This window comes from Chaetodon trifascialis, chromosome 18, assembly GCF_039877785.1.
Source record: "Chaetodon trifascialis isolate fChaTrf1 chromosome 18, fChaTrf1.hap1, whole genome shotgun sequence".
Lineage (NCBI taxonomy): Eukaryota > Metazoa > Chordata > Actinopteri > Chaetodontiformes > Chaetodontidae > Chaetodon > Chaetodon trifascialis.
This window is the reverse complement of record NC_092073.1, coordinates 17,888,275-17,908,448: the sequence shown is the minus strand read 5'-3', so window position 1 is coordinate 17,908,448 and position 20,174 is coordinate 17,888,275. Positions and strand designations below refer to the sequence as shown.

The 20,174-nt window shown below is 42.0% G+C and overlaps 2 protein-coding genes across 2 annotated transcripts in view; one reads left to right on the top strand and one right to left on the bottom strand.

Annotated features, from left to right (window-relative positions):
* The window catches only part of LOC139346648 (transcriptional regulator Myc-like), a 159,675-nt gene that overhangs the window by 120,601 nt on the left and 18,900 nt on the right, over positions 1–20,174 (bottom strand). The gene's annotated exons all lie outside the window — the stretch shown is intronic.
* vps41 (VPS41 subunit of HOPS complex) lies at positions 2,980–20,131 on the top strand. Its single transcript, XM_070985836.1, has 28 exons — positions 2,980–3,203; positions 3,584–3,622; positions 6,184–6,291; positions 7,745–7,822; positions 9,715–9,789; positions 10,772–10,834; positions 12,049–12,114; positions 13,733–13,852; positions 13,929–14,075; positions 14,158–14,224; positions 14,891–14,988; positions 15,074–15,203; positions 15,338–15,453; positions 15,544–15,662; positions 16,881–16,962; positions 17,058–17,150; positions 17,248–17,375; positions 17,476–17,620; positions 17,734–17,775; positions 17,858–17,908; positions 18,000–18,137; positions 18,219–18,273; positions 18,354–18,494; positions 18,628–18,764; positions 19,298–19,397; positions 19,487–19,531; positions 19,624–19,697; positions 19,816–20,131. The coding sequence occupies exons 1-28, from the start codon at positions 3,183–3,185 to the stop codon at positions 19,894–19,896; spliced, it is 2,559 nt and encodes an 852-aa protein (XP_070841937.1). The 5' UTR covers positions 2,980–3,182; the 3' UTR covers positions 19,897–20,131.

The following is a 20,174-nucleotide window of genomic DNA, read 5'->3' as shown; positions in this document are numbered from 1 at the left end:
CTATGTGTCCTACTGGCTACAAGGAAAATAAATTCATATAGTCATTAGCTGATTTGTTTTTCTGCTGGAGACAAATGACTCAGACACAGAATACAAATTTTGTTGGATGTCTCATGTTTTATTTAGTTTTCCAGGAGTAAATCTGAATTCAAATTTACTTCAATGAATTTAAGGAACGTTTTCCACAAAAAAAAAACCAAAACAGTAAACATGTCAGCCCGTATGCTAAAATAAGACCAGCATGTTGAAAAATCTTGCCTTTCTCAAAGTTATAGTATTGATCTGACTACCTCAAACAACTCAAAACTAAAATACAAGTGCAACTTTACTTTATTTTTTAAAATGACATTTTTGTGTTACTATATCAGTCAAAATACCAATTTTGAATAACTGTTCTGTTGTGTTTCCTACGGTATTGGGCAAATATCCCAAGACCTCAGTGTCTAATGTAGTATGGTAGATGATGATTTGTCTCCCCCTTAGGGTTATTAACCAAACTGTTCCCCTCTCTCATGGTAAATGGTTTTTTGTGTAGTAACTTCGCCAAAAGACCTTTATGTATGCAGATGTCTGCAAGTGCTGTTAATCATTTCTGTGATTTACTAATCAGAAATACAAACCTTTGCAGTATTGCATCTGTAAAATGATGTGCTAATTTACTTCCTCTGCATGCACTCTTTCGGAATAGCAGGCCAGTGGTATAAGCAGTCAAGATTTGAAGTGGGCTTTTTTTTTGGACACTCATTAATATGATCAGCAGTTATTCATCTCTACTCCACTAAAACTAAAATGCTCCCCAGTGAATGGTCGGCGGGTCAGTGAAGGCTGAGGGCTATCAAAGCAGTGTATTAAAAGGAGCTCTTTGAAGCTTGTAAACCATGGTGCCCAGCAGGTCCACAACACATAGACGCCTGTGATTGGTCAGGTGTGTGTGTGTTTTTTGCAAGATCGATTCATGGAGCTGACATTCTGGAGCATCAAAGCTTTCAGCACACTAATCTGACTCCTCCTATGAGGGCAAGGGTTGTTTTTATTATTTTCCCTTTATTCTATGAAATGCTTAGAGGGGCTCCTGCATGCTTATGATATGAGTGTGGGCGAGCCATGTGTTTTAAAGGTTTGAAAGGCAATGAAAACATATTGAAATCAAGCTCACACACTGTATTTATCAACCAATAAATAATGCAAAACTATAGAGAGAGCAGCAGAGAATCACAGGGCTATCCATTGGGCACACCGCTGGCAGCAGAGTAGTGACACCACAGAGATTCACACACCGCTGCTCCTCAAAGTCAGCTTCCCCTCACATAGTCTCTGGAGACCTGTGCCACATACACACTCATGCAAGGTGTGAAAATCTGATTTCCCAAAAAGGATCGGTAATTCTCTATGAGGGTGGAAGCCACAATCAATAAATCATTGCTAAGTAGATTGTAAAGAAAAAAAATTATTCCCCCTTGGTATCAGTGCATTAGGATTCTCCTGAGGATGGATGAGGCGAGATGGGGGTGTGAGACAATCTCAATAAAGAAGAGGCAAATCATACCTTTGGCATTCATCTGGACTCTGGCAAGCAGCTGTCAGCAGGATGAAGAAGCACCAGGAGAGTCGACTAACATCTGAGGGATTCATGTGGTCACCGAGTCCAGGAATGTCTAGAAACATGCAAAACCAAAAGTTAACTGACATCTGTAACGTGTATGAAAGCAGTCTTCTAGAGCATTTTAATGTTATTTTGAAATTTGTATTTATTTGTTTATTATATGTTCCATCAAGTGCTGGAACTCAGTACATTTATTCAAGTACTGCATGATGTAATTTTGAGTTGAAGCTGCATCTTTTGTTACTTTACCCTTCAATGTAGAGTGAACTACTCTCGTCACTGCACTTTCATCTGACAGTTCCACTTTGCAGAATCAGCTTTTACACACAAAACTTAATCATCTTAAATAAAGTATGATGCATTTTTAAAATGAGTTTCACCTGCTGCAATGTTAATGCTGCAGGTATATCAACTAAAAAATCTAATAATAATATAATATCCTAAAAGGGGACATTCTGCATATTAAGTACTTTTGTGTTTGGTACATTGGTATATTAATATTGATTAATGCAGCGCTTAATACTACATTGCAGGACATAAGTATTCAAATCCTCTAGTTAGCAGAAGTAGCAACACAGCATCCTAAAAATACTCCACTAAAAGTAAAAGTAGTGAATTCAAACTCTGATTTCAAAAATATGACAGTACGACCATCATGTATAAGTATTACTTAGTAGCTAGCTGTCTGATAAATACAGCTAGCGGGTTAAAAAGTACAATAACTTTTATCTCACTAAATGCAACAGAGAAGAAGTGAGAAGTAACATAAAATGAACACACTCCAGTAAAGTACCACAAAGGTACTTCAAACACTGTACTTGAATAGCTTACTGTAAATGTATTAGTAACACCAAAGGACCTGAATTCTGTTCTTCTTCCATCTCAGCAGCCATCAGCCCTTAAATCCTCTTGGCGAAAGTTTGGAAGATCAGCTAACTGTTAATTGTCTACCATTGATTTATTGGATTTGGCACCTTTTCAAATTGTTGAAGTTGGTGTAATAAAACTCTGTGAAGATATGATTTGTGGTTTAGAGAATATCCTACCTGTACTTGGCACCGTTTGATTAGTAGACCTTGAGCTTTATCCCAAAGAAACAATAGGCTAACGGTTAGCTTAACTTATACATAAGGTTAATTTTAAGAAAGGACATTTTTCCAGAAACTTGCTAACAACTTAACTCTCAAATATGAATAAAAGTGAAAAAACAAAGTTAGAACCGAACAGAAGGCCATTTAAAAGGCAGGAAAGGTTAAGACAAATACAACTACAGGGAAGAAAAGCACAATTAAGGTATCACCTGTTCTTTGTCATTAATTGTCACATCTCCTTTCGACGGTTGGTGTCGGCATTTTCTAGAAAAGACTTCAACACCCACAATGCCTCACGGCTTCGTCTCAGTCATGTGATTTAACTTATGACAGAGGAAGCAGGCTTCGACAACAAACATCATTTTGTTGTGTAGTGGATATTTTTGAGATGAAACAAACCTAAATGCTGTGTTGTGGACCTTTAACATGTATTCTCTTAACGTGTATTAAGATGTTATAACTATTCTTTTCGGATACAGCTGATAACAATGGCGGAAGTGGAGGAGCAGGTGAGCACTGCATGCTAACGTTAGCTGGCTAATGATGATGTTTTATACGTATGTGCATCAAAATAAAAAAAGAAGTATGATCGGTGAACACTGTCAGTTGCCTTTTAATTTGATTTAGCTTGTTATCTACCAGTTTTTTGTCGTTTTGAGAGCGTACATTTGCGTGATATGTGCTAATGGCTTTAGATTAGTTTGACATCTATGTGCTGCCTTTTGTAACTTAGATATTGGAGCTCTTGTGCCCTGGCTAATCTCCACAGTCTGTATTTGAGTTAAATTACATTCTAGTGCACGCAAGCTTTAAATATGGCTGTACTTTAATATAGTAAGACATCTAACGAGAGATTGTTAAAATCTATTTAAAATGTCTCTTCATTCAGGGCAGAAAACAAAGTGAGGAATTCACAGATGAGTCTGAGGTAAGATACACATTAACACTTCACCTACAAGAAGCCAAAGAGTGTTTATATGGAGGTAAATTTAAAAAGTTACACTTAAAATGTGTTGCAGTTGCACCAGTATGTCGATTTAGAAATGTATCAGCAGCAACATATTGCTGATGACAGGGGTGTGCATACTTCTGTCAAGCATGGGTGATTCTTGGACTCAAATTCAGCTCGCTGCCCACTGAAAGGACTATAATACATAGCCAGCTTTCATCAAACCCAGCTCCATCCCAGAAGGATCTTTGTCAGGTTTTGAGAGGTGTCAAACACTCATGAATTACAGATAGCTTTCCAGATCCATCAATATTATGACTGAGCTTGTGCATGTTACAGTACACTTGTGCTTCTGAGAATCACAAGTAGGCTAAATAAAATATGGCTTTACACATCAGCCTGGCAGGAAGGAAGGAGTTTGTCGGTATAGGAAGCAGACAATAGGATGAATTATCAGGGAAAGGTTGCAGCGGACGCTTGCACCTCTCAGAAGAAAACAGTTAAGAGTGAGCGAGAGGAAAAGGGGAAAATCCCAGGCTTGTGAATAGAAAGAGCTCTTACATCCTGTTTTCTGTCCGTGGACAGTGTGTTCAGTGCTGTCGGACACGGACGCTCACAGGAGGAAAAAGCACTGGGGCCTGTGAGATTGTGTTTCATCCAAGTGGTGACAAGCAGCTGATTATTTACTTAGTATGCTGCAACATAATTTAGCTTTCCTGGTGTCTGCCATTACCTGGTTGACAGCAGCCTCGCAGGATAAAGGCAGCGAGCGCCTGCGTGCTCTTTCTCTGCTACTCACAGAAGAAATGAGCAGGATAAGAACTTGACTTGAATGTCAGAGACACGCCGTTCACTGCCTTTGTGACTTAGTCTGATTATTGACATAATGCAGTTATAAGTAAGCCTTGTTCTGAGTGTTTTTGCTTGGTCTTGTTTAGATGTTGTTCATAGGGTTGAGATCAGGTGATTGTTAAGGCCAAGAAGCACCTGCAGTTGTGGAGTTTCTCTCCTCATTCATTCAGACTTTTTCCTGTTATTTGTCACCCCCCGTCTGCTCGATGTGTTTAAGGCAGAAAGAAGTGGAGGGTTGGGTGGCAGGATGATTCATTATTTTCTTAAGAGGGCATGTCGTCTTTTCTCATCCCTGGATGTCAGACTAATGTGGTCTCCAGTGTGTATCTGAAAGCAGAATGCTGCCCTCGGTTTGGTCCAGCGTGATGTATCTGAACTGCCAATAGGCAAAGAATGTGGTGAAAATGGACATAACACAAAGACAAGCTCAGTAGTTGACAAAACAGAAGGCAACTTACAAGAAATGGCAAAAGTTTGAAAATGGGTAGTTTCTCTCTGGGGATGAAGTTTGCCTTTGTTGTTTGATACACCTTTGAAACCCGTGACAAATGCCCTCGCATCAGAAATCTCACAACCAGAATACACAGGAAATAGCCTAGATATGGCGTTGTTGAGTGGGAAAGGATTGTTTTTGAAAATAACATTTTTTCCACGCTATTGTCCCCCACCTCCAACCCAGTAGCACATAATGGCAGACAATGTTTTGAGTTGATGCACCCTCTGGGCAGCCACAGACTGTGCAGCATTGGTTATAAACTGAATTATGAGTAATATTCGGGCTGTGACTGGCCGCAAATGTTGGCTCACGCTGCAAAGTGTAGAATAGCTTAAGTTCGCTTTATGAAATGACTAAATTCATGTATGTCACAGGGGATGAACGGTCTCGTGACAAAATAACTGAATGGCTTACTTCATGCAAGTTAATGGAAATTTGTCTTTGTGCATGTATCTCCTGATACAAGAGACCAGAATACATGAGGGATTGGCCTTGAGTATGGATGTAAAAACAGGCTCCCAAAATGTATTCATTGGTAAAATATGAATTGAATGATGATGAATGATGAATAAGCGAAATAATAGCTCCATCAACAGAACATTAACTATTTTGATAACAACAATTTTGATCATTTGTTCATAATTTCAGTCATTTTTCAAGCAAAAGCACCACATATTCTGTAGTTTTTAGGTCTCAAATGTGAGGAGTTGATGTTTTGATGAAGCTCATGCTAAGTGTAGTGGACTTAAAGGTTCCTTCTTCCGTGTATTTAAAATTATGAATTGTGTATGTTCATGTCAACTACCAAGCTGTTTTCTTCTTCACTGCTTTTTTTGTCTGTCAATCAGTGGAAAAGTGCTAAACAAACATAAATCAGAATACCTGCATCCTTACACAGGGACCCACACATAAAAACATTGCTCCATAGCGCCACTGGTGATCAAAAACTCCACAGAGTGCCTTTAAGATGACTTGCAACTTCTCAGTCGTTTTTTTTTTTTAAAAAGACAGAGCGCAGGATTTAAATGACTTGAAGTGGGCATTTTGTATATTTCAGTTTACTGCCTGAAGGATTTTTGTCAATGGCTTTCAAAGCACGTTGTGAACTATAACATCGTAAGAGGTTGTAATCAACACCTTTCAGGGTGCGTCACAGTCAGAGCACATCTTACAAGTCTGCTTTCTCAACCAGGAGGAGGACAGCGAGGAGGAGCCCAAGCTGAAGTATGAGAGGCTCTCCAATGGGGTGACAGAAATCCTCCAGAAGGATGCCGCCAGCTGCATGACCGTCCATGACAAGGTAGAGGTTATAATCCAACACCCACAAGGGCATTTCAGCCTCAAGTCCAGCCGTCTCAAGTACAGATTTCACATTGTTTATGTACGCATTTGAGAGATGTCCTCTTCAAAGTTGGTTTTCATCCCCTCTGTTCAATCTCTACCGGCAGCCCATTCTTTTCTCACCTTCCCCTGCTCTTCCTCTCAGGGAGGCACACCAGAAGACACCAGGCGCCATTGTCTTCTCCTCTTTTTATTCCCACTCTCACATTTTTTTTCGCTCCTCTCCTCTGTTTGTCCAATGTTGATATTTTTAAGAGGGCCACTCTCGGCCAGATGGTTAATCGTTGTGGCACCGGCAGCACACATGCACGCCTGAGCAGAGCAAAAGTCACCACCAGTTATGTCTCCTCAGCTGATGTTTTATTAACCGCTATTGATTTTCATTTATTTATTTTTACTTTGAGGATTTGGTCCCCCCTCTTTTTTTTTTTAACCTTAAAATAGCAACCGTGCCACAGCGAGAGACATTGCTTTGCTGAAATTCTCAATTTGATCTGACTGTCTTTCTTCCTGGGATTTCTGTGCCTGTGTACCTTCTGCCATCCAGCTACCTGTGTGGTCACACCAGCCCCCTCCGCCGCGGCAACCTCCCACAACCTTAAAGCCACCGACAGCACATATTGCCTTATGTTGCCTCATATTTTAAGTGTCTGAATCGGAATTTCATTTGAACAATTCCATTCTGATAAATCCCTTTAAAAGTCGCTCCGCCTCACAGGGTTGAACCCTTTATTTATTTATTTTTGGTTATTTTATTTGGGGAGATTGCAGGGGCTCTGTCTGACATGCTCAGCTGTGCCTGTAAATATAAGCATTTCATTATAGACTGCACTGAAGCATGGTGGGCTCGCCGCACATCCACATGCTGGTCTAGAAGGGAGGGGGATTAGGAGGAGGGCATGGAGCAGGGGCTGGGGTGGAAGAACACACACTTAATCTAATGCCAAAAGCCCCCGGTTTCTATAATTTTTTTGTCCCAGCGGACTCCCTCACACACACATAAATTCGCACATGCACTCTTGTTGAAGCACAAGACACAGAAACCAGTTGCTGCTCAGCAGAAATAATGGCTCTGCACTGGGCAGGGATGTGATGGGGTTGCATGGGGAGCATGGGAAGAAGTCAGATGTACAGTGCATTTATTATGCTTAAGCATTTTAATTTGAGAAAAAAAAATGCCATTTCACACTGTATGCTTTAATAAATAGGGCTTTTCCACCCCCTGCAATTTCACAGTTTTGCCTCCAAGCCCACCCAATCCCCACTCTGCCCATGTCGCTCCAGCTCCCCAAAGTATTTTTTTTATCCTCTTCCACAGCCTTCATCAGCACAACGTTTTTACCAAAATCCTGAATTTGCTTCCAGTGTCTTCTGGGTCGATTTACGTGGCATTAATTTTTGTCCCCTTTCAGTTTCTTGCCCTAGGTACTCATTTTGGAAAGGTGTTCCTGCTGGACGTTCAAGGAAATGTGACTCAGAAGTTTGAAATTGTGAGTACATTAAAAGCATCGTCCTGCTGTTAGCTATGCTAAGGACGAATGCTAATATGATTAATTATATGATGTGTTATTAATGTTCAAACAATAAATAATGCTAATGACTTGTCATCCTCTGACTGTTCATCTAGCGCCACCATCAGGTCAAAGGTTTGATTTGTCCATTACTGTTGTTTATGACCAAATAATGAGGCTCTGCTGGACTTTGTGTTAAATGCTAATTCTCAAATGTCATATCGAATCATACTTATCATATGTGTCAATATAAATGTATCCTAGTGCCTCACTGTCTGGACTCATAGGGGCCTCAAGAGTCATCAGTGTCTCCCTTGACAACAGTGAGGATTAGTATTAAAGGACGAGTTTGACATTTTGGGAAATAAACTTATTCACTATCTTGTGTTTATTTGCTTTGTTGCAAAGAGTCAAATGAGATCTGTACCACCCTCATGTCTGTCCATTACATGCAGGATATCTGCTGGTATCTAGCTGGTTAGCTTAGCAGCGTAGAGGCCAGTGACAATATTATGGTGGTTACACTTTTATATCTTTCATGAGATGATGATGAGATGGAAACCGAGTGTTACGAGCTGAATGTCCGGAACTGCGACCTGCATCACCATCGCACCAGACAAGTGCCGAAAATGAACGCGTCCACCCAGGTGACATGTTTCCATCACTGCCGATTGGAGCTAGAGCTGATAAATACCCGCGACTCCTGCAGTCATTTGACCTGGGAATGAATGCTGATTGTACCCTTTCCCACTGAAGACAAAAGCCAGATGTTAGTGGGGTTTTATCCGGTGTGGAAGAGGCTTTAGTGAGCTTTAGAGGTGCTAGTTTCCCCTGTTTGCAGTCTTCATGCTAAGCTGAGCTAACAGGCTGCCTGCAGCTTCATATGTGGCGCACAGACATGAGTGGTATCAATCTTTTCATGTAACGCTTTGCAACAAAGCAAACAAGCATGTTTCCAGTCCTGAAAGGCAGAATCCCTTTTCACAGACCACAATGAACACAGTGTTAATCATGTAATGATTAATCATGTAATCATGTCAATGTAATCATTGATATTGTCAGTTTAAAACTTCACATTTGTTGGATTTCTAAGCAGCAATGATCTGATTTAGTCCCAATGTTTTACTTCCTCCACGTATTTGAACTCACTTGACCTGAAGGGAATGAGTCCTGAACAATAATTTCAATTTGCAAGTCAAAAAACCATCAGTAATCAAGGCTGATTTGGCCGACACAAAGGGACAGCTTTACATTAATGTACCTGCACTCGTGCTTCTAACTGCGGCGTCCCTGCTGAGCACATTGATTCAAGTGCTACTCACCGAAACTCACTGCCAGTTATCAGTCAGTGCCTGAAAGAAACAAGGAAGGCGTTTACCTGAATAGAGGAGATGCCGCTGGGTTCAAAATGAATTGGTCAGAACTCAGTGAGAAGCAGAAAAGGATTTTAAATGTGTGCCAAACACCCAGGTGAAGCTAATGCACTAGAGTGACTGTAAATATATAATAAAAAAAGAAACTTTTTCTCCTTTCGTCTACACAGAGGCACAGTCAACCCTTTGGGGATGGTTTTTAAGTAACATTTGCCATGATTTATGCCATTTGGATGATCCTTTTTATGTAAAGAGCCCCATAGTGTCATGAAAGCATCAGCAGTGAATTGACACCCCCTAACCTTCACAGTGTTAATGCCACGCTCTATACGTTGACACATACAGGACTACGCATCCATTACATACTCAAATTTTGTGCTTTTCGCTCTTTCTGGCATTTCACTTAGCGGGGTAAAATGTCAGCCAGCAACATTTGGCCGGCCACAAAGATATTCGCCCACCTCTAAAAAAAGATGCCTCGATATTGTGTCTCCGCAGAGTTCAGTGAAGATCAACCAGATCAGTCTGGATGAAAGTGGAGAGCATGTGGGCATCTGCTCCGAGGATGGGAAGGTGAGATCTCTCCGCTCATCAGCGCCGGGTACTGATCCCTGGGCCTGCAGCAAAAAAAAAGATCACCAATCAGTGTTTTTCATCTTTCATAATTCATCCTCAGATTCATATAAAACTCATCTTATCAGTGCTCAACTTTATGCTAATGCTGTGGAACTGGAGCTGCTTGGCGGTGAATTTTTAGAAGGCAGTTCTCCCACAGTCGGAGCATTAACCTGAAGTTTTATCGTCTTCGTATCTACACATAAACCCATATTTTTTTCATGATGCGGGAATTTATAAAAAGCTTGTACCAATTTTGAAGAGTAGGGGAAAAGCTTGCACTCAGATCCGTTGAGCTGTCAGTCAGCCATCAGGCGTCTATGGATACCCTCTCCATGTTCTCCACCTTGCTGTTATCTTGTCTCTTCTCATCATTACCACCATCCTTCATGGATTTCGCAGTCAAGATATGCTCTCTGATATCACCCTCCCCCTGCTTCTAGCACTCTGGTGGCAAAAACAAGATCTTGTCGCACAAAAAGTGGAGCAGACAATTAAAATCAATGCTACAGCAATTGTTTGCCCTCAACCAATTCAGTTGGCTGTTAATCCTTTGAAAATCTAACTTAATCCTTAATCGTTGGTGCGGTTCGGAAAAGAGATTGCATCAGAGTTTCATATTATTCCTGTACTTTAAAAATAAAAAAAGCCTTCTTTTTTGGGCCTCAGACTGGGTGTCATGGACTTTAATGGTACATTAGGGTTTGTTGTAGCCAACTGAGGCCGTGGTCGAGACCAAGACGTGGACTTCTGTTTCTAAACCCTGCGGGGTTCAAAGAATCAACTTGTCCACTAATTGGTGACCCAGCGGAGGAGCAGGGAGCCAATCAAAGTCTTTTCTCGCCACAATTCCCCCCGCTGGACTCGGATAGTTGCAGAGGCAGCAATTAAATGAGAAATTTTGAGTTATTCACCTTTGCTTGTCTCATCTTTGTTCCAGGTTCAGGTGTTTGGTCTCTATACAAGAGAGGGCTTCCACGAGAACTTTGACTGTCCCATCAAAGTAAGTTGACGGCGAATTTTCTGAAAACTGAAACTGGCAGTGGAAGTTTTCGGCTTTAATGTGTCGTTGTGAAGTAAATGTCGATCGCACAGTGTCATGGCGATAGAATAATGACACCAGCAGCGTTTAGATTGGCTCCCCAGAAGCTTGTGCGTCAACATAGTCGTTCATCTGAAAGTCAACTGTCAGAAAATACTCTGTTATCTTCGTCTCTGCTGTGCAGTTTCTTTCATTCAGTAAGAACATAAAATATAATGAAAACAACCCAGTTTGCTTTTTTTGTCTCCATTATGGAGGAAGTGAAGGGATAAACTCACACTTTTCCCCTAACGTTACACCTACTGCCCCCTCCACCCTGACACCAACACCTGCTGTAGTTACTTGTTTGCATGAAGCAACACTCAAACTGTGTTATTACTCCATTTAAAATGAGGACATCTTCGCCTCTTCAGTGAGCTTCTTTCTTTCATCTTATTTCCAAAGAGTTGTTGTTTCATGGAAATCTGGAAATGAATGCAGCGTGCCCTGTGTTGTTGGTAGTCGCTGGGCTTTGTGGAAAACAGAAAGCGAACTGTTCGTCTTTACGACAGAGGCGACGACAGTAATACCACTTGGAAACACTAGAGGAGGGAAGTTTTATTATTATTATTATTTTTATTATTATTACCTTTATTTAACCAGGAAGTCCCATTGAGATTCAAAATCTCTTTTACAAGAGAGACCTGGCCAAGGTAGCAGCCAGTCAGAACATATTAAAATGCAACAAATGCGACATATTAAACAAACAAACAAACAAACAAACAAAAAACATACATATTCCACAATAAAACAACAAGAACATAGCGGAGCGGACCTCTCAAGAAAAACAAGCACATGTCTCCGTCACCACATTCTTTATGATGCCCTTGAATGTATTCATCGATATGAGTGTTTCTAATCCATGGTCCTTCTGCAGATTATTCCAAGCCCATGGGGCATAGTAGGAAAAGGCAGTTTTCCCCAAATCTGTTAAAACCTGGGGTACATTGAAAAGTAACTACTTGGCGGAGCGTTGAAAAGTTGTTGAAAAGTTTTCCCTGAAGTTTCCCTTTGAGCGTCTTAGCCTGCGTCTGTTCACTGTTACCTGCATAAAACATCATGAGAGATCTCGTTTTGACTCTCCTAAACAGTAAAAACTATGCAGCCTAATCTGCCCGTCGTGTCTTGCTTTGCAGGTGGTGGCGTTACACCCTCAGTTCACCAGATCAAACTACAAACAGTTTGTCACTGGGGGCAACAAGGTAAGTCTGAGTCGTACTTTTTTACTTTGCCAGTCATTATGTACAGTTTTAGACATTTCCCACCACAATAATTCATCCTGATTGTGTCCGAGTGAAACCTAATCCCGCAAACCTCCTCACTTTGGCTCGGCTGAAGGCGATGCGCCTGCCTTTGTCTGGTGTGAAAGGCTCTTACTTTCCTGTCTCCTTGCTGGAGTGCTCTCGGGAGAGCTGCCCATTTTCACAAAGTGCTGTTCGCTCAACAGTGTTTGAAAGGCAATGCTTCACAAGCACAGCAAGTAGATGTCATTATCAAGAGGGTACATAGTCTTAGGATTTCCGGGCGCATACAGTGATCTCTTTCCTGAAAGCTCTCTCTGAGAGGTATGTCACTGCGGAAGGTGGAAAGTATCTTACACATTAGATTTGTCATTTTGTGTTTTTGGAAGTAAAACCATCTACCTGTTACAACACGCCAATTACTGTACACAACTATAAACTGCTCGGAAGTAGCGTCACTGCAAAACCATCCGTAAATAAAGTACACTGACATTTATACAACACGGGTGAGGAAAAACAACTTTTTTATGAAACCCCATTGTTAGTGTTACTTTGCCATTTTCTTTCAATTGCCGCTGATTCCTCTCAGTTCCAACTTGTGAAGGCCTCCACAATGTGCCTGTGATGAAAATCAATAAGCCTCAACGGGAGCCACATCCTGTCAAAGGAAATTCAATTTTGTCTCCACAGTTCTTTTGTCATATCATCTCTTTGTAGAGCAAACTGTTTATTAACATAGCCCAACTGCTGAATTAAAGAGCCTATACAACCTCCTCTCAGCATCCTTGGTCATATTATGCAGCTTTTTGCGGGGCTATTTTGTATCAGTGTGTACAGTCAGGACAGCAACAATGCAGAGTATGTGAATGACTGGCTTTGTCCTCTGCGGTACGTACAATACAAGGCCTGAGCATTAAACTGCAATTTATTAAATTGTTCTGCGGCCGCCTTGATGCCACACTGCATTGTGGTGAGAAACGCAAACCTCGCACAGCACTCTCGCTGAGCTTCATGACAGTAAATATACAGAGCATGAAAGCATAATGTGCTTAAATACTTGTCGCTGTACGCCACCTGCAGCGGCTACAAGAAATGGTGTGTAGCTATTGTGATGAGAGGCAGAAGGATGTATGAAATCAAGCTTGTAATGCATCAACCCTTTCTTTATGGCTTTCACGCAGTCTCCTACTTGCAAATTACATCGACCATGTGAAACTGTAAAATTACTTCTCTCACCACTGAATGTGCAGCTGATGTGAAGCTTTCCCACTCAGACGGAGTCTAAATGAGCAATCTGTCTTCATTGTCTTTGTGCCTAAATGCTCTGAAGTGGAATTAAGATCTCCATGTAAGGACAAAAAATCAGGTTTCACCTCATCATTTGCAGAATGAATGAGAAACTTCCAGGCACTTTGAGTTAAATCTTCAAGGCTGTTTCCACCTTTTGCAGACGCGGCTCCTGACCGGCTGCTCCTGTGCAATGTGCTGTTCATCTACTGCCCTCTGTAGGCTGAGCTGCACGACTGCACCCCTCAGTTGCTGTGCATTGTTAAATATTTTCCCGTTTTCTCTCCCAAAGCTGCTTCTGTATGAGAGAAACTGGCTGAACCGCTGGAAGACGTCTGTTCTCCATGAAGGCGAGGGCTCCATCACTAATATCCAGTGGAGAGCGAACCTCATCGCCTGGGCTAACAATGTGGTGAGTGATCAGGCACAGACGCCAATTAAAGCTGCAACACTGACTGTGAAAATACTAAAAGTCTGGCTTCTTTTAGGGAGTTAAAATCTACGATATCAGTACGAAACAGCGGATCACAAACGTGCTGCGGGACAACGTCAGTCTGAGGCCTGACATGTACCCATGCAGCCTGTGCTGGAAAGACAACACCACTCTCATTGTTGGCTGGGGGACGTCCATTAAGGTTAGCTGCTTTTCTGTCTAAATTCATTACAGATGCTACTCCAGTTTGTCCGACTCTCTGTAATTTCCTTATTTTTTCTCAGATTTGTGTTGTGAAAGAGCGAAATCCTACTGAAATGAGAGATCTGCCCAGCCGCTACGTGGAAATAGGTATGAAATACACTGCACATTTATGTAATAATGAACTGAAAACAGGCAACTGCAATAGTGAAGTGAAATACAAAGTAAGACAGGCTTTGAAAAATATAGTACGAGGGTCCCAGATTAACAAAGATAAGGGAAAAGTGTGATTGAGGTCACTTTGTCTGTTTACTGTGATAAATGCACAGGAATTTGTGTGAGTGATAATGATGCAGGAACATTTGAGCAACTGGTATGTCAGCAGAGGATGATAGAGTCAAACAGGAGCTCACGTTCTGGTTGTGTTAAGTCTAAATGGCCTTGTAGATAAAAAAAAAATGGCTGATATTTTGAAGATGAGGAGACAGATGTATAGAATGTCGTGACGGTGCCACTGAAAAACGTCCAAGATGACGTCCTCAAATGTCTTGTTTTGTCCGCAACCTAAAGATGTTCAGTTTACTGTCATAGAGGAGTGACAAAACTAGAAAATGTTCACATTTCACAGGCTGGAATCAGAGGATTTGGACATTTTTTCTTAAAAAGTTGCTCGAAACGATTAATTGATTATCAGAATATGTGGAGATTGATTTTATAGTTGACAACTAATCGACTAAGTGTTGCAGCTGTAGATTAAATTCATTATAACGAGATATATTTGTAGTATCTTTGATCTTCTTCTGTGTTTTCCCACAGTGTCTGCGTTTGAGACGGAGTTTTTCATCAGTGGTCTGGCGCCGCTGGCAGATCAGCTCGTCACCCTGTACTTCGTGAAGGAGAACTCTGATCACATGGTACTGATGACTTCCTTTACCCCTCCATTAAAGGGCCAAATGTGGCGTGAATGCTTTTGCTCATTGTGTGCGTGTGCGCGTGCAGGACGAGGAGTTTCGGGCGCGGCCTCGCCTCGACATCATCCAGCCTCTCCCCGAGAGCTGTGAGGAGATCTCGTCTGATGCGCTGACTGTGCGCAACTTCCAAGACAACGAGTGCAGAGACTACCGCCTCGGTGAGACTATAAAAACAGCCCTCGCAGAAATGTCAGGCGGCCTTTTGCTGCGCTCTGATTGCATTATGCATCGACTATCAAATGTCAGCTGTAATGCGCAATACGCAGAGGCATAAATGTATTTTCATTAACAGAGCACTCTGAGGGAGAGTCGCTCTTCTACATCATCAGTCCCAAAGACATCGTGGTGGCCAAGGAGCGAGACCAGGATGACCACATCGATTGGCTGCTTGAAAAGAAGAAATATGAGGTTTGTGTGGTTGGATTTTATGAAGGTTGCAAAAGGTTACAGTCTGCAGTTTTAACTGTGTGTCCTGCTACTGTGGTCTGACTGTGACAGGAGGCACTGATGGCTGCAGAGATCAGCTTCAAAAACATCAAGAGACATGACGTCCAGAAAATTGGGATGGCTTACATCAATCACTTAGTGGAGAAAGGAGACTATGACAGCGCTGCGAGGTATGTTTGACGTCCTGCAGATGTACAGCACGCTTATCCATTTGATAAGTTGTACATATCTGATATTTGAAAAACTCCTCAGGGTCCAGATTACAGAGACTTTGCATTTTAAGCAGTTAAACAGCTTCACAAAGTGTTCCTGAGCCCGTGTGGTAATATCCCTCATACAGTCATGTGTTCACAAAGTGGTGAGCCTCACTCCATCCTCGCTTGTCATCTGTTCACTTACACTTTTTACTTTTACTGCACTGCCACTTACCACCTGTTGCACATGTTTTTATGGTTTCATGGAAATTACTTGCCCTACCTGCACCTACCTCATACTGTTCATACTGCTTATACTTCATGCCACTTGCATTACTTACATGTATTTATATTTTTTGGATATTATGACTATTTACACTTCTGGTTAGATGCTAAACTGCATTTAGTTGTCTCTGTGTTGCACTCTGATGATGACCGTAAAGTCTAATCTAATCTAATCTAATTTTATGAGCGACTGAGGCTACGTTTACACTTAGGGAAATCGCATATGCTTTCATGCGGTTTGGCCTCTCGTTTTTTTTAACGGAAAACGATCATTTTTAAAAACTCCGGCCAAAGTGGAGATTTCTGATAACGCCGGTTATGTGTTGGCATGTAAACAGGGTTAAACAGCGTTTTAGGTTCTGAAACGTCACGTGAGTGACCTATGTTTACACTCGCGCCCATAGGTTTGGCATAGTTATGATGGCGCTCGACGGCGTATTTATCCAGGTTCATGTAAACGACAACATTTTTGAAAACGATGTTGTGTGCACGATTTAATTTTTGAAAACGGAGGGGCCAAAATATCCGTTTTCCAAAATACCCTGCTACTTGTAAACGTAGGCTGAGCCTTTCCAGGATGCCCCTTTCATACCCAATCATGATACTCTCACCTGTTACCAATCAACCTGTTTACCTGTGGAATGATCCAAACAGATATTTTTGGAGCGTTCCACATCTTTTCCAGTCTTTAGTTGCTCCTGTCCCAGCGTGTTTTCTATTAAGTTTCTACACAGCGTCCCAACTTTTTTGGAATCAGGCTTCAGTAAAAAGGGAGAATATTTCACTCAAATCTTTATTTAAAATTGTACACAGAGCCACAAGCATCTCCACAGCTAACAGAGTTAAAAAAAAAAAAAACAGACTCTTTTTTTTCCTCTGAATGATTTGAGAACTTTTTTCTGAATGCAGGAAGTGTCAAAAGGTTCTTGGAAAAAACATGGAGCTGTGGGAGAATGAAGTGTACAGGTTCAAGACCATCGGACAGTTGAAGGTGGGTCAGGGGCTCTGGCTCAGATGTCTGCTGTCTTTTTTTTTTTCACAGTGTCAGTCTCTAATCAATATTGCACCACCTCTCTCCGATTCCAGGCCATCAGTCAGTATTTGCCCAGAGGGGATCTGCGTCTCAGACCGGCCATCTATGAAATGATCTTACATGAGTTTCTCAAAACTGATTATGAGGTACTTTAGTCTCGACGTCCTGTGACAGAATTCAGTGTTAATCCATCGTTTGGGCGTCAGCTCATGGCCTGTCCCGCCCCCCGTGCTGTCCACGCAGGGTTTTGCCACACTGATCCGTGAGTGGCCTGGAGAGCTGTACAATAACATGGCCATTGTTCAGGCGGTCACAGACCACCTGAAGAGGGACCCCACCAACAGAACTTTGCTCACCACGCTGGCTGAACTGTGAGTGATCTTAACACATGAATTACTTAAAAAGTTGAATAAATCCAAATCCAAAATCCACTGTCATGAAGCAGCCTGTTGCTGTTCGATGCTGTTGCAGGTACACCTACGACCAGCGGTACGACAGAGCCTTAGAGATCTACCTGAGACTGAGGCACAAAGATGTTTACCAGCTGATCCACAAACACAACCTTTTCTCCTCCATAGAGGACAAGATCGTTCTGCTCATGGACTTCGACAAAGAGGTGAAAGCCAAGTTTCCTGACGTGTTTCTGTCAAATCGCTCATGAAATGTCGTCACCAACAGCCTCGCTGTGTCTGAATCTTTGTGATATATTCTCCTAATTCACTTTGTTAGAAAGCTGTTGACATGCTTCTGGACAATGAAGACAAGTTATCGGTAAGTGTACCTGGCTTCTTTCTTTGAGGATTTGATTAAAATCCGCTGCTGCTGATCCTCTTTCTCCTCTCGGCGCTCTCAGACTGACAGGGTGGTGGAGGAGCTGGCGGACAGGCCCGAGCTCCTGCATGTGGTGAGTTGAGATGTGTATGACTTTAAATATAACCAAATTAGCTCGCAAAATTGAATTCAGAACTGACCTGCCTCATATTTTCCCCCCACAGTATCTCCATAAACTGTTCAAGCGGGACCACCACAAAGGCCAGAAATACCACGAGAGACAGATCGGCCTGTATGCCGAGTATGACCGGCCAAATCTCTTACCTTTCCTGAGAGACAGCACGCACTGCCCGCTCGAAAAGGTACGATTCTTACATTTCATCCTGCTGCAGCTTCAGGAAGCTGCAAGACATGAATGACGCTGTCTCCTCTGTGTCTCTCAGGCTCTGGAGGTGTGTCAGCAGAGGAACTTCGTAGAGGAGACCGTCTTCCTGCTCAGTAAGTGGTAGTTCAGGTCCTACTTTTCAGTGTGTTGGAAATGATTTAAGGGAAGCTAATCCAGCGAATGTTGCTCCCAGGCCGGATGGGGAACTGCAGACGGGCTCTGCAGATGATCATGGAGGAGCTGGAGGACGTGGACAAGGCCATAGATTTTGCAAAAGAGCAGGACGACGCAGAGCTCTGGGAGGATCTCATCTCTTACTCTATCGACAAGCCACGTATGATTCAGCCTCCTGCTGATCTGTTCATCTAATCCTCTGCTTCTCATTTTGTTTGATTCTATCTTTCTCTGTCATTTATTCACTTTCATGATATTCCTCTCTTTCCGTCTGTCTGCCGTCGTCTCCCCAGCGTTCATCACCGGCCTCCTTAATAACATCGGTACTCATGTGGATCCCATCCTGCTCATCCATCGCATTAAAGAGGGCATGGAGATCCCAAACCTCAGAGACTCACTGGTCAAAATCCTCCAGGACTACAACCTACAGGTTAGACATGTCCCTCTTGGATTAGCTTCAGAAATAAACTCACAGCTTCTCTCACTTGGATTACAGATGACTGAATGTAGCACAGATGTGAAACTGTTCTTCACTAGTTTAACTTTGAAAATAAAGGTGAAACCAGCAGTAAATAATTCAGTGCACAAGAATGGGTTAAACGCCTGAGTAAAACTAAAATCTCACGGGTGCCAATATAGTCAGTTGAGGCGGCATTAATACTTAAAAATCAGCAAAAGACCAAGTGGCTCTGTTTTATATACTGCAGCTTCAGTCTAAGTGAAACAAGACATTTAAAGTGTTTTTTACAAACACATAACGATTAGTGAATGTTTTTTACTGTAATTATAGACAAGTATAATTTATATTTATATAACTTATTTGTTTGGATTGTATAAGCTCTGCAGCTCTATTTGGAAATAATGTGTCACTCTAGCAATAATTAGTCATTTCAGAGGAGGAATTAATAAGAAATTGCATCATGTTTAGTCTCTTAAGCAGCTCTTTGATTTCTTGTTTCTAAGATTCTTCTGAGGGAAGGATGTAAGAAGATCCTGGTGGCCGACTCCCTCTCTCTGCTCCAGAAGATGCACCGAACACAGATGAGAGGAGTCAGGGTCGACGGTGGGTGCGCTTGTCTTAGCGTTCCTGAGAAGCAGTGGACATGAAGTCATTTTAATCTCTGCTCATGCATGTGTTGCTTTTCTTTTCAGAGGAGAACATTTGCGAGTCGTGCCATGCTACTATATTACCTTCAGGTGGGTTTTCCATGCACTTCCATGTGTTTTAATGTTGTATTGCATTTTAAAGGTATTTGTTGCTAATTTTCTGCTTCTCACATGTGTTTCAGACATGGCCAAGCCCTTCAGTGTGGTGGTGTTTCACTGCAGACACATGTTCCACAAGGAATGTTTACCATCTTCAGTGAGTAACTTCCCCTTGGTCGTTCATTTCTCTCTCCACTTGCATCTCAACGAATCTCAAACATAATTTGGGTGTCCTGTGATGAGGCTCTTGTATCTTTCCTCTCTTTCCGGCTCAGATTCCTGGGGTGCAGTTTTGCAACATCTGCAGTGCGAAGAGGCGCGGACCAGGAAGTGGAATCCTGGAGATGAAAAAGTGATATGGACTCATGCACTCACTGTGTTGTTATTATTAATGCTTTCATCTTCCCCTCTGTTGCTTCAATGAATATCACTTTCCCTCAGTACTGAACTGTCCACTGACAAAATGGCAAAACATTCATATCGGATCGTCTCTGTATATTTACATCTAACCAACGTAAAGTGCTGTACTTGTTCTGCATGCCACTGGTGTGATTTGGTGAATGTCTGAAAATAAAATCACATAAAAACTGCTCGTGGTTTGTGGCTGATAATTATACATGTGTTCTCTGTAACC